General features: G+C 37.2%; 2 protein-coding genes and 2 pseudogenes across 4 annotated transcripts; 2 read left to right on the forward strand and 2 right to left on the reverse strand.

Annotated features, from left to right (window-relative positions):
- Positions 1-3,347: 3,347 nt before the first annotated feature.
- On the forward strand, positions 3,348-4,219 carry AT4G09210 (uncharacterized protein; the record flags this gene model as incomplete). Its single annotated transcript, NM_116990.1, has 4 exons — positions 3,348-3,537; positions 3,758-3,783; positions 3,872-3,996; positions 4,096-4,219. The coding sequence occupies 4 exons, from the start codon at positions 3,348-3,350 to the stop codon at positions 4,217-4,219; spliced, it is 465 nt and encodes a 154-aa protein (NP_192660.1).
- Positions 4,220-6,260: 2,041 nt separating this feature from the next.
- On the reverse strand, positions 6,261-7,565 carry AT4G09230 (annotated as a pseudogene; the record flags this gene model as incomplete). Its single annotated transcript has 1 exon — positions 6,261-7,565.
- A 2,071-nt stretch (positions 7,566-9,636) lies between these two features.
- AT4G09250 (SPla/RYanodine receptor (SPRY) domain-containing protein) lies at positions 9,637-12,037 on the forward strand (the record flags this gene model as incomplete). Its single annotated transcript, NM_116993.2, has 7 exons — positions 9,637-10,005; positions 10,344-10,502; positions 10,659-10,794; positions 10,945-11,021; positions 11,095-11,236; positions 11,380-11,448; positions 11,831-12,037. The coding sequence occupies exons 1-7, from the start codon at positions 9,746-9,748 to the stop codon at positions 12,035-12,037; spliced, it is 1,050 nt and encodes a 349-aa protein (NP_192663.2). The 5' UTR covers positions 9,637-9,745.
- A 384-nt stretch (positions 12,038-12,421) lies between these two features.
- Positions 12,422-15,133, reverse strand: AT4G09255 (annotated as a pseudogene; the record flags this gene model as incomplete). The annotated part of the gene is made up of 1 exon: positions 12,422-15,133.

The raw sequence follows: 15,133 nt of genomic DNA on the forward strand, positions 1-15,133 counted from the left end.
AATTTTTTGGTGGAAAATTTTTTTGGCGGGAATTTTTTTTTAGAATATTTTGGATAAAAATATTAATATTTCATTTTGTTAACCTAAAACAATATCTAAATAAGGGTAAAATGGTCATTAAAAATTTGAAGAGGGTAGAAATGAAAATGGCTAAAGAAAAAGGGTAGAGTTGAAAATGGTTATCATGAAAGGGCATTAGAAAGAATTTTTCTATATAATCGATATAATATTATATTTATTTCTTATACCCGTTTTTAGGCGGACATTATCTAGTGTATTATAAAATATAAATCATTTACCATTACTAACAATTAATTTTTTATATCGACAATACAATTTTCCAAATTATGTATTAAAAATAATTCGTTCCATTCATGGGGTGGTTTTCTTATTAATGTTTGGTTGAAGGAGAAAAACAAGCAGTAATTAAAATATATAGAAATTAATATTGCTGTAATTTGTTGATTTACTAGATGTATGTTATTCCAAACACTAATTTTTGAAAGATAATATTTTAATAATTGTTATTAGTCATATTGAACGTTTACAAAAGATGTAGAAGAAACCAACGTGTAGCTTGGGTTCAAAACCTAGTTCTATTAATACTAAAGTTTGCTAATCATGTTTAAAGTAAAATTAGATGAATTTTATTAATCCAATCTCTATGAATTTAATATCTTTTTATATAATTTCGTATGTTCCATTGTTTATTATTTCATATTATCACTCTTCTAATTGAAATATGTTATTCTTATCATCATTTGAAAATTGTTTTTATTCTCTGGACTTTCCCATATATAACCGCTCCATTGTTTTACCTTTTTAGAACCCTAATTTGTTCTTTCCAGGTCATTTACTATGTGGTTTTTAGATGTGGACAATAATATATAAGTTATGAAATTATCTGAATCTATACTTTTTGGATATGTGAAACTCGGATAAACATCAAAATATCCGTATCAGAATCCGTAAAATGTTAGTAGAAAATATTTGAAGGTATAAAGAGTTGGGCAACATGTGTTAGCGGCAATGATTTTGAATGTGATGAGAAGTAATATCTAGGAACAAGTGGTTAGATACACAATTATGTGAATAGATGATATAATAGATACAACAAAAATGATTGATGAGAAGGAGATAGAAAAAGGGAACTTTGTTCCATTGACCAATGTGTTTGCGATCACTTTTTCAAATTTTGAAGTAACTGACTACATTGTACAATTTATGTGTAATCATGCCTATAGTTTCTACATCGATTCATCATACAATCATGAGTTTTCATATATCTAGATCCTAATTACTATCAAATATAGGTTTGTGAGAGGTTGTATGTGACTTGGAATAAAACACAACATCCTCCATCATATCTCTTTTGAGGATTTAAGATAATTTTGAAGATTTCTTTAGTTGAAAACACATAAATCTAAATAACATGATTTAAATGGAATTTGGGAAGATTTTCAAACAAATCATAATAACTACTCTAAATTCACTTAAGATCAACAAAATCATAAAAACTCAAATCATTTAAAACAAAGGGTTGGATACACTTTGAAACTTGCAACTTATATTTTGATTGGTTTTTTTTTTTATAGTCGATTGTTCTTAACAAAAACCCTCTATACTTGATACATATATTAATAAAATAAAAAAACTATAGACTAACTTTTTTGCTGTGAAAGTGTGTTAATTATATCTTCAACATGAGAGAATGCATCATTGGTGGTGTGAGATAAAACCATTGTGTCTTTCTAACCCACATCTAACAAATATTTTATCTAATTGGGCATTAAAATAATAATAAGTGAAGGCTCAATAACACCTAAAAATGCAGCGAATATTCTAGCTTCCATGCGTCATAAGCAAGCAAAAAAAATGGAGACTATATATAAGTTCTTCTGTATAATTAGAGTTACAAATTTGTGGAGACTATATATAACTTCTTTTGCCTCCCATGCGTCATAAGCAAGCAAAAAAAAAAAATGGAGCAAACTTTCATCACGTGGAAAACTTGTCTTTCTTTTTTTTAATACATATTTGAAGGTTTAAAAGAGTTAGGCAGGATGTGTTAGCGACAATGTTTTCGAATGTAATGAAAAATAATCTTTAAGAACAAGTGGTTATGTACAAATTTATGCGAATAGATGATAAAGTAGATACAACAAAAATGATTGAGTAGCAAGAGATGGAGAAAGAGAACTTTGCTATATTAAAAAATGTGTTTGAGATCATTTTATCAATTTTTGAAGTAATTGGCTACATCGAATAATTTATGTACTTATATATAGTTTCTATATCAATTCATATACTTGATACATATATTATAAAAAAATAAAATCCTTAAAACTACAATTTTTGTTTAGAAAATGTGTTGTGTATATCTTCAACATGAGAGAATGCATCAGAGTGGTGTGATCAAACTCTTCTAACCCAAATCTAACAAATATTTTAGGGTTTTGTGCCAACAACCCTCAAAAATATTGTTCTTGCAACATAACCTTTCATATAAAATACATGTAGGTCAATACTCTGATATCAAAAGTCACCCGCAATATAACCACGTGCATAGATTTTATATAATCCTTGGGCGTGTATAGATTTTGCAAACCGTATAAGTATGTATATAAGTTATTAAACTACGTCGTTTGAGCATTTTTCGGAAAATAATATATTACTAGAGTGGATTGGAACCAATAAGGCCCCGATCCAGATTTGAAACCAGAAATTGGAATTTTCAAACTTAGGGTTTGATTTTGGGGATTTATAAGTGGGGATCTTTTGTTTATGTCACAACGTCGTCGTATCTGGTCAATAACAGAGACTCTTTCACAACCGACGTCGTATCTGGTCAATAACGGAGACCCTTTATCTCTGTATTTTGAGATAACTCAGTCGTGAAGCAGTCATAACTAAGCTGTGTGACTATTATAACTCGGTCAAACCCTGAAAGTGCTTTCCTTAAGCCATCAGTTGGTACAATCAAGTAATTAACATATCATAATCACATTCCAACTAGTGGAATCATGAAACTATCTAATATTCTATATACTTTATCCAACATCATACCCAACAACATCATTCCTAGAAGTTTGGTCAACATAGTTTGTCAATCGACACTTACCGAAAACCCAATTTATTTTTTGTTTTCATATTATAGATCTTGAAACTAATAGAACCAACAATTTGGTGGCTAGTTTGAAATCTCATAATAACATCTGGTTTCTTATAACTCGGTCAAACCACAAAATCTTCTAGCATAAATCAGTCGTAACGTATTGGTATTGTGAGGCCCAAGCCCAAGAGGGTCCCAACCAACCCAAGTAACACACAAAACCCTAAGCGTGTGTATGTACATATGTATATATCTCCCTCTTCACGCAGCTTCTTCTCACATCGTCTTCATCACCATCACTTCTTTATCTCTCATCTCAATCTCAGCCATTATCATCATCGTTGTGACACCGGAGTTGACGTCACGTTGGGGTCATGATTGTTTAACGTGGTTGGTTTCGTCGCCGTTCATCACCGGATTGTTAGGTAAGGAAAACCTCTCATGGCTATGAACTACACTACTGAAATTATTCCACTTAGCAATTGGATTTGTGGATTATAACTTCAACTATTGGATTTTTGTGTGAACATGTGAAATAAGGAAACAGTTCAAGTGGTAGAATTGGTGATCCGTTTCTCATCACGTCCGAAGGAGTTTGGGCTAGTTCTTAACGTTTCTGAATTGATCTTGTTTCCAAGTTTTCAGAACAATTTTTGGATCCAAAATCGGAGGTAAGATCGATCGGCAAATCACGTTTAAAGTTGATAATTAGTCACAGTTTTCAGAGCCATATTTTTCCAAGTATCTGAAACTTTGCAGTTTCTGGTAGAGGTTTTAAGGATCTATTTCCCGTCGGATCTGAAGGAATCAAATTGTGAATTTGGTGTCGTTGGAAAGATCTCGAGGAGAGCAAGAATTAGCAAGTTTCGTTCTCACGATCCAAGGTAAGCTTCATTCGCAAAATGACTTACAAGTGAAAAATCACAATTTTCCTGAACTCAAAAAAATATTAAGTGTCAGGAACATTGCAGTTTCATCTTAAGGGTTTTACGAGGCGTTTCTGGTCACTCAGGAGCATTGATAGACCCAACGACGGTGGTTTCTGACAGAGGAAGTGTCAGGGAAGCCACTGGAACCTTCAGATCAATTGGAAAAGGTAATCCATAGCCATGGAAGCGCTTGCTTGTTGGCCAAGAATGAGTCGTTCTGCTTAAACCCAGAAACCCTTATTTGTTGTTTGAATCTGTTTCTTCAGCTGCAATTTCCAGAACGCAGTCACAGTTTCCAAATTGCAATTCCAGCTTTCTAGTCGTTGTTTCCAATCAATTGAGGTGAGGGTGGTATCCACGAAGGATGGTATCATTTTCTTTTGGTATGCTCCATGACTTGTAGCATATAGGCTTGGATTTGATTGATTAGGATTAGATTATATGATGTTATGATTGAGAGTAAATGTTAGGTATGATGATAATGAATGATTGTAATGTTTGGTAATGCTATGATATATAAGTAAATGTTAAATATGATGATGTATGTACGAGAATGATTTAAGTATAGACAGTGATGGACTGACGGGTTAACAGCTGGTCAAGAACGGCTGACGAGCCCGGAATGGGAGTGTCTGAGCCACGAGGGCCAGCCTCCACCTATTGTTCTAGTCGTCACGAGGATGACTGGACCTAACGATGTGTATGTTTATATTAATATACATAAGATGGTTCTCTTGATTATGTTCTTTAGAAAAGAAAGTATTTTTAAGTTGATTGTTTGTATCTAAAGTTGTGTGTTATGATGATTGTTGTATAACTTAAGAAATTGTTCTATGTTTCGCTCACTGAGTATTCTTTACTCACCCCCTTTTTCTCCTTCTTTCCCAGATGAAAATGATGTTGAATAGCTGCTCAAGTTTGTCTCTCTTCATGGTGTTCTTTGGGATTTGAGTTTACTTTTCAATAAAACAAAGACATGGTTTTCCTTTAAATTTCTTCAGTTATTTTTACGAGTTTTCAATGTTGCTTAAGACAAGTAACTTTTATGAATTTAATAAAAATACTTCTTGAATAAGGTGAATGTGAATGTGTTAAGGATAGATAATGAGTATGAAATAATGTTTTATAGGAAAAGTGGCACGCCTTCTCTGTAGTTTGGGAGAGGAGTGTTACAATTTTGGTATCAGAGCGGAGGTTAAAGTCAAACCGGTGCTGATCCGGGAGACTATGATTGATTATGTTAAGATGTTTTATGGTAGAGTAAATTTTTTAAAAGTGATTTCAAAATGGGAATGGATTGTTTTTTATAAAAAAAAAGAAAAAGAAAAAAAAAAAACCAGAAGAAGCAAGACTTGAGCATTACTTATGTTATTAGGAATTATTGTGATTGTTCTGATATTGATGTTTGTTTGGTCAAAATGGCACCCTTAAGGAAAAGAGGACGTGTTGCGAACCAAAGGGCTAACCGTGTTGATGATGCACCCGCTGACGGGGAAGCTCAACCACTAGTAGGTGATATTCCAGTTGGAGATTAGGCAGCTATCAATGCATCACTATTAGGACAGATTCAGGGGATCAGAGGAATGTTTGAAGAGTTAATGAACCGAATTCCTCAGGCAGCACCAGCACCAGCACCAACAGCTCAACAACCAGAAGAAAATGTTCTACCTCAGCAACAACAGCCACCACCTCCACCGCCACCACTACCAGCTCAAATGGCAGGACCTGCGATTATTGAGTTATTTGATATCAGCAAGGTTTGGGTTCTTGACTATTGAGTTATATTTATAAGAAGGTCAACCGGTGTATGTATAGTCCTCTAGTGATGTTTGGGTTCTTTGATAACAGCGACGTTTGGGTATGACAAGTCAGCCACCACGTTAGACTAACTCAGCCGCAACATCGAATTAATGCATGATAAGTCAGCCGTTATATTAGAATAACTCAGCCATGACATTATTTGTGCGATGACAAGTCAGCCACCACGTTAGAATAACTCAGCTAATCATCGAATTAATCTACGATAACTCAGCTATAACACGAATTGAGCGATGATAAGTCAGCCATTACATCGATTTAACCCATAATTAACAGTGTGCATTCAATATCATAGATTCATACAAACATAATTCTAATCCTAAAGCGTCAATATTTAGTACAATCACATGCTAAAAATCCCAAAAGACACGAACATATGTTCGAAAAAGCCAATCACGTCTCTAGAAAACGTGCAGGCATCCTTTCCGGTGCTTCATCGAAGATCTTTGCTGCCACCCTAACCCGTAGAACCTGGATATTTGCATCAGTAATGCCATCAAAACAAACACCAAGCAATAAATATTCAAGAATCTTTAACGCGTAAACGCCGCAGTCCCCTCTGATATGATTTTGCGGGACCTTTTTCTTGTCCCTCCGCCGGAATGAAAATTGGTCGTATTGCGGGGTACGGACTTCGGAAGGAAACAGTTCGTTAATCATCTGTGGAATCATCCTCGTGAACGGCCTACAAACTTCCAGCATCTTTCCATCGATATCGTCTGTATGCTCTCCGACGATGCAATCATAGCAATCGATGTGAGACCTAAGCAAGTTCACGTGAAGGGTCACCCAATGATTACCTCCGGTTTGGTGGATAATATACAAGTGATCCACATCTGTTATCAACTTCTTCCGTGTTGCCACTTCTCTTCTCATACCGTTAATCCACTATTGATACGCGGTGTCTTTGAAAAAAAAACTCTTCTGTTAGATCTTGAACTGATTGTAATCTGTAACCTAATAAATCGTGAACCACGGGTCTAGAATTATGACGCGTTCGTTGTGGTATGGGCAGGGATCTCGCTGGAGCCTCCGGGCGAGGACTTTCATATACGCAGCAATATGCTGTACAAAAATAAAACCAACCCAGACAAAAAAAACAACAACATTAACTCACCATTATCTACTTTAACTCAGGCAGAACAATACCATAACTTAGACATAACCAACTACAACTCAGTCTGCACACCAGAATAAACCAGCTATAATTTATTTAACTCAGCCTAAACAACACGATAACTCAGCCATAAAATAGACAACCTCAGACAGAATATAACAATAACTTACTTCATCACCCAACCATCCATAATTTGAATCTGGCCATAACTTTCTTTCGGTCATGAAAACTCCGTAGAAATCAACCTCGTCTATTCCATTTTCCAACGATTTTTTGCTAACAAATAATAAAAGAAAGTTAATATACACAAATAGTGTAAGCATGTCGTACTTAACAACTTATTAAGGTATAAAGGGTCATACATGTCGAGACTTGACAAATAATCCTTAAGTTTCTGCATGCAATTTGGACTCAGAATCAACTGGATGAAAAAACAGTCTATGTGTATCCACGCATGAATGATTTTTCCACTGGCCAGCTCATATACCGACCAGAATGATTCTTCTTCCCTTTCAGCAACTAACGGCTCTGCAAAAGGGAACATATATAGTGATATATAACTGATCTGTCGCAAGAACATGATGACCATTTCTTCCTAGTGAGTATTTTGAGTGAGGGGGGAGTTTTTAGCCTTGCTCTTATGATTTAGGGATTTTCTTATTCATGACAATATTGGACCCCTAGGTAGTACTAATAACAAGAGAGGGTTTTTGTTTTCAAATGTTGGTTTACTGGTTAGGCTTTTATTCTCCACCATGGTATGGTTCCTATAAAGCTACATAAGAATTCATTTTGAAGTTTGTTTGGTGTGTGACCGAAGAACCAAAAAAAAAAAAAACAGTTGCTCATTCTTTGTCTACTTATCTCACTATTCGGCAATGCATATACGTCCTAATCTTTGTTTTGCTTATCTTAGTTATTCTATCTCTCTCCCTTACCTAAAAAGCTGGCTTCAAAGGACTTGACGGATCGTTTATAAAACAGACTAGTCATAAACATAGATTTATATTCGAGATGGCTTCAAATACGAATCTTAAACTGTTTATAGTATATATAGTATCTAATAGCTGCGGGTGTTGTGAAAGGGAACTTAGTGTTGACCATGGTCATGGAGTTTAACCAAGAAGTTTGTTGAACCAAGGATTCACACAATAGATTTGTTTAGAGAGGGAAAACAAATCTAGTAATTTCTCTTCATTAGGTATTCTATCCAAGACTCGATTACAAGAGGGGTTCTAATCTCTTATGAAATACATTAGGGTTTTGCTCAAGAACAGAAAAAGAATTAGAGTTTTAAAAAGGTATAGCTGCATCCATGATGGATTGCCTACGTACCCTGTGAAGGGATCAAGCCATTCGTAGTTTTCAATAGGTATAAAGTTCTATGTTTCTTGTGAATATCCCAAGATCTCCCCCTTTTTGTGAAGTCCCTAAGGCACTTTATATAGGATCCTTAAACCGCCTCCCTAGCGATATTCTTCGGAAGATTCTTATTTATCCTTAGGTCGGTTCTAGAGGATAATCGTCCTAAGGATATTCTCCTTATTCTTCGGAGGTTTTGGGGAGATTTCCTGATTTCGACATTATCTTCAAAGATTCTCCTTTATCATTTCTGAAAGTCCCATAAAAGATCCCATTTTACCGGAAATGATCCTTGGAGAATGAATGGTTTTTACAAGTCTTTGCCTCGCGTGTTCTTCACGGCTCGGTGGTCGTTTGAGAGGTGGCTTCGGGGCAAACGGTATGTACCGGCTCGGGGCGCGCTTGATGACTGTCCATTAAGCTCAGTTGGCTGTCTCCCGAGCCGATATAGATGTTTCCCGCAGCGTTCTCACGATTGGTTCGGGCTGTGTTCATATGATTAACACCCGAGCCATTTTACAAACTCTCTTCGGGACGGTCGATCGAATAAGGTCCCGAGGTGCTTTGTTCTAGGCTAGGGGCCAATCATATGTTTAACCATGAGGTGATTGTTATTCTTAGACTGTTTGGCTCGGTCTTGCTTGTGGGGGAATCCGACCCCAACAAAGTTGTACCTTGACGGAAGAGAGCACGAATGGGATCGGTGCGGGTGTCTGGAAAGTGCCTGAAGAAGGTTCATGTGATGATCAAACTCTGGAATGCTACTGGGAGTACTGACTGTACCAAAACCTCCTCCAACAGTGCCACAGGGAACAAGCAAGCCCCATATCAATGTGTGATGAAGTTGAAGGAGCAGGGTCGTAAGGTGGACTTCCACAGTTAGAAGGAGGCTTGTGTGATGGAGGAGCTCCATATCCTTCGTCATAGTACTGATTTCCGGATCTGAATAAAGAAGCATGGCATCATTTGGAAGTAAGAGATCACATGAGAATACCATCCCTAGAACCGAGAGAGAAAAGTTTATGTTAATAAATTTTTATTGTATAATTGATATTGAAAAACATTAATAAACATTAATAAACAGTGTTCACATAAGGTGTAAATTCACCCCAAAAGCACTCTAAAAAGTAAAAACCAAAAGAGAAAAAAACATAGAAATGGTTACTTAATAATATACCGAGTTTCATCTATTTACTTAATAATATACGGTTATTTGATTTACCGGTTAACTAAAAAATATCTGGTTTAATCGTATTTATTGTTGGCAAACACAACATTGGGCGCGAAGTGGTTTTTGATGCCCTTCAACAACATTTGGGGGTTTCATTTCAATCGCATTTCTAGGGTTTCTTTCTCTACGATTCAATAGATTCGGACGAATTGGGGGATTCTGACCAGAGAGAAGCTATGGAGGAAAACGAAGAGGAAGAAGAATTGCGGCCAACGGCGCTATACACGGTCGGTGGTTCAGACGAATTTACCTTTGTTTCTCCCGATGGGCTCTCCGGTCAATACACGGGCCCTGATCACGACGGCGTAGTTCTTCAGACTGAAAATCCGGCGCCGACTAACTGTCTTGCTTACTACTTCGAGGTTCATATCATGAATGCTGGTGAAAAAGGAGAGATCGCGATTGGTTTCTCCAAGGAACACATCTATAGCGAAGGGTATCGTTTTCTTTCCCTTTCAATTCGCATTTACCACTTATTGCGTGATTTGATACTCAATACAATCATTGATTCTGTTTGATTTGGTACCTGAGACTGAGAGAACAAATTGGGAAATAGGTTTAGATACAATGGTAGATCAGTAGTTCAAATCACTGTTTCAATGGTTTGGATTCGTTACTTGGAAATAGGTTATGTGATTTGCTGCTCAATTTGATTGTGTTGGCTGTTAGATCTGGTATCTTACAAGTTAATGGGAGATTTGCTTTGTTAGATGTTTTCACCTTTCAGTAATTAAGCATTCCAATTCACTGTTTCATGTTTCTCTGTAATGTTAGATATACTGTCAGAAGCTGTGCCTACATTGGTAACAGTGGACTCATATGCTCTCAAAATGGAGATGGTGATCGAACTGTTGCTAAAGCCAGTGACACCTATACAACAGGTGATTTAGTTGGTTGCGGTATAGACTCGGTTTCACAAGAATTCTTTTTCACGTAAGTAATAACTGTTTCCCTATCTGAACATGTTTCATTACAATTGGAAAAGTAGATATCAAGATACACAATTCATTTCTTCATGTCACAATGTTTTTGACATGTCCCTGCGTATGTTTTACTTGCTGACATCTATGACTACTTCTTTGATTATAGGAAAAATGGAACTATCGTAGGGACAATCCCCAGGCAATTTAGGCGTCCTGTATACCCGACAATTGTTTTGCATAGCCAAAACGAAGCTGTCACTGTCAATTTCGGCGGACAGATTGCGTTTTCTTTTGACTTTGAGGTAAGGTCGTACTTTTCTTTTCTTGCATAGTCGGAGAATAACTATTGAGTAAGCAGAATAATATGCATCTCTCACATATGTCCATATTTGCATGTATGTGGCATATTTTTCTGATACAATATTCTATTATCTGATCCACCTTTATTTCAGCATTTTGAAGAATCATTGAGGGTTAAAAAAGAAAGGGAAATTGAAAAGATTTCCATGTCTCGCAGCATTAGTCATGGGTAAAGTGTCTTTTCCTGCCTGTTCTTAATTGTAATTCTTGTTTCTGTTTGTGCTAAAGCTTCCTTTTTCCAGGCTTGTAAAAACCTACCTTCTTCGTTATGGATATGAAGATAGCTTTAGAGCTTTTAACCTGGCTGCAAGTCGTCATACTGTTATTGCACAAGAAAATAGTTTTGATGAGTATGAATTGCATCAAAGGAAAAAGCTCAGAGAGGTACTTTTCACTGCTATGGTTATCTTGCTGTAATTTTTTTTTTATTTTTTTTCTGTGAGGTACAAAATCAACCAAAAGCAAGCTACATTGCTACATCTTTTCTGTTTCATATCGAACTGATCCATGCATTCTGTTTGTTAAAGCTTATAATGACTGCTGAGATTGATGATGCTATTGCTGCACTCAAGGATAGATATCCCCAACTTATTGAGGTGGGCTGAGTAACTAGTTAATATATCGAGTGATTCACATTGTTAACATTCCTTGAACTATTTTAACAAGCTGCTTGTATCATATGCAGGGTGGATCAGAAGCTTATTTTCTTCTTATCTGTCAAAAGATTGTCGAATTAGTACGGGTATGTTCTTTATTCCTTGTATATTTGTTACACATATCCATGGTGTGTTTCTCTAACTAACTACAATGCAGAAAGGAGCAATAGCAGAGGCTAAGTCATTTGGAAATCAAGATTTTAAAGACTTTAGGGATTCAAGCCTACTAAAAAACCTTTTCGATGTATGTAGTGATTCTCTAACTGTTAGATTAGGTTTCTCATATTTGAGTCACTAATAGTTTTGTTTTTCTCTATTTCAGGATTGCTCTGCTTTGTTCGAGTGTGAAACTATAGAAGAATCAGGTGCTGCATATCTTCTAGGAGAAACACAGAAGAACATAGTAGCAGCTGCAGTCAGTGAAGCGATTCTATCTACAAATCCGGCCACCAGAGACCAGCAATCTGCTTCACTTGAGCGAGTGCTTAGACAGTTTGAAGCCACCTGCTCACTCTATGCTCGTGAATAAAATCTTGACTTTTTCTGTTTTTCTTTTTATCTTTTCTCTTGATAGAGTCATTGTGTAAGCTCAAATGTTCTAAAACTAGCGATCATACTTTAACTTGATTCACAACTATATACGAGATTATATTGGAGCTTGAAAATTTTTATTTACAAGTATTTATCTACAAATCGGCAAATATTGAGCTGCTCATACTAATTTTGATAATTTAATCGGCTACAAATTTTAATGACATGTTGTTGTTAGCTGTAAGTTAAAATATGAAATCGAAAGTCTTTTGTTTATTGCTTTCAACTTAAGCCTTTGTGATTACAAGCTATGTCTATTTATACATCTAGATTGATTTAACCTAGTGTCTTCTTGATTTGCATAGCTGTCACTTGGCTGTTATGTGGCGTCGTTGTCTTCACATGATTCAAGAGCCTCATAGCGATTCCTCGTCGTTACTTCCGTACTGCGTGGAGATAAGGACCGCTCTGCAACTTTTCTGCTTTTGTCCTTTGTTGTTGCAGGTTGTCGTTGCACTATGTTGGGCTTGGCTCTTGGATTGGGCACTTGTTTCGGATTGGGCTTTAATGGTTTTGAGCCCAATTCCAAAACTGTGTCGTTTGGAGCTGTTCTGTTGATACTCCCCCTCAAACTTGGAGGAGGTGGGAAATCGACACCAAGTTTGAATCGGAGAGATTCGAAAGGAGCCTTGGCGAGAGACTTTGTAAATATGTCAGCGAGCTGTAGATAACCCGGGATATGATGGACGATGAGCTCACCAAAAGCTACCTGCTCTCGGACATAATGATAGTGAGTTGCAAAATGCTTTGTCCGAGCATGAAACGATGGATTCGCTGTAAGGTAAACGGCAGAGAGGTTGTCGCAGAAGAGTTCGGGGAGCTGTAACTGCGGAACACCCAGATCACGAAGTAAATTGACTAGCCATGTGATTTCCGAGGCTGTATCGGACATAGAGCGATATTCAGCTTCGGTTGAGCTTTTGGCGACTGAGACTTGCTTTCGAGAAGACCAGGAGATTAGATTGTTGACAAGAAATGTACAGAAGCCACCGGTGGAGCGACGTGTACCATGACAACCGGCGTGATCACTGTCACTGTAAGCTCGCAGTTGACAATCTGTGTCCTTGTTGAATGAAATTCCCATGGTTGTTGTTCCTCTGATGTACCGGAGAATCCTTTTGAGGAGAAGAAAATCCGACACTGTAGGGGCGTGCATCTTTTGGCACACGTAATTAACAGAGAATTGGAGGTCCGGTCTAGTAAGTGTGAGGTAGTGCAGCTTACCAGCCAAACTTCTGAAATATGATGGATTGTCGAAGGGCTCGGTTTGATTAGGTGCTCTCTCAGGTTGAAGTGGCAATGGTGTTGCAACAGGAGAACAGTTGGATATTGTAGTTGTAGCTAGAAGATCTTCTGCATATTTCTGTTGAGAGAGAAAAAGACCTTTTGGATGAAATTGCGCCTGAATACCAAAAAAATAACTGAGTCTGCCCAAATCTTTCATCTTGAACTGCTTATTGAGCTCATTAAGAAGACTGGAGAGAAGTTTTGAGCTATTTCCTGTGATGACCATATCATCAACGTATAGAAGAAGCATGATCACATCCTTGTTCTTTACGTAGACAAAGAGAGAAGGGTCAGACATACTGCAGGTAAAACCAAAATTGAGTAGGAATTTGCTGAATATGTCAAACCAAGCCCTTGGAGCTTGTTTAAGCCATAGAGAGCTTTATGTAATAAGCAAACATGATCAGGATGAGCATTGTCAATGAATCTTGCTGGTTTTCTCATGTAGACCGTTTCAGTGAGATCTCCATGAAGAAAGACGTTTTTGACATCCATTTGTTTGAGTTCCCATTGCATGATAGTAGCTAGATGAAGCACAGCTCGGACGGTTGCAGATCGAACTACCGGACTATATGTCTCGAGGTAGTCTATTCCTTCTTCTTGTTTGAAGCCTTGAGCAACTAGTCGAGCTTTGTACTTATCTAATGAGCCATCTGCATTGAGTTTGATCCTGAAAACCCATTTGGAGCCTAGCACATGCATCTTTGGTGTAAGAGGAACAAGTGACCAAGTGTGTGTTTCAGAGCAATTTCCCATTTCCTCTACCATAGCTGCAATTACTGTTTTAGACATAGGATATGAAGCTTTGTGTGTGAGAAGAGCATACCGTTGATTTGGTTTGATAATTCCTTTCTTTAATCTCGTGGTCATAGGATGAGTGGATTCTGTAGCTGAATGAAGAATACTGAAGGTTGGTTGTTCATGCCTAGAGGATGATGAGAGAGCGCTGTTGCCAATAGGATCAAGATCGGAGCTTGCCGTACACTCAGAACACTCCTCATTTCCCGTAGACAGAGTTTCAATTTCTTCAGCATTATCTTGAGAAGGAATGATTCGCAATGGTGTAACACAGACCGGTTCACTTGGTATGTCTTGATTGTTGTTATGAGGTGTTGTCTCCCCCTCTGTAATTATAATAGCAGGACTGCACTCTAATGAAAGGTTATGTTGTTGATTTTCTGTGATGACAGGGACGTTTGTACCAGTATTAGAGCCATCAGTTTGTTCCTTTTCCAATGGAACTGAAGAGCTTGAGAAGCCTTTTAACCAAGCGTCAAACATCGGAGTTGGGGAAGAATGCTGCAGGCCAGTGTAAGTATCAATGAAAGGAAAAGAGCCTTCATCAAACACGACATGGCGACTTAGATACACTCGTCTAGTTGGAGGATAGAAGCAGCGGTAACCCTTATACTTATCCGTGTAACCGAGAAAGATACACTTGAGAGACCTCGGATCAAATTTATTGCGAGCATAAGCACAAAGTGTAGGGAAGCAGGCACATCCAAACGTTCTCAAAGCTGAATAATCTGGTGCTTTGCCAAACAAAACTTGATAAGGTGTGGTAGAGCTGTCAAGAGCTGTTGTGGGAAGGAGATTACTCAAGAGTGCTTAGAGAGTTTGGAGCCACCTGCTCACTCTATGCTCGTGAATGAAATCTTGACTTTTTTTTTTCTTTTTTTTTTCCTTTTTCTCTTTTCTCTTGATAGAGCCTTTGTGTAAGCTCCAACGTTCTAAAACTAGCGATCAT

The sequence above is a fragment of the Arabidopsis thaliana genome, chromosome 4 (assembly GCF_000001735.4).
Source record: "Arabidopsis thaliana chromosome 4, partial sequence".
NCBI lineage: Eukaryota > Viridiplantae > Streptophyta > Magnoliopsida > Brassicales > Brassicaceae > Arabidopsis > Arabidopsis thaliana.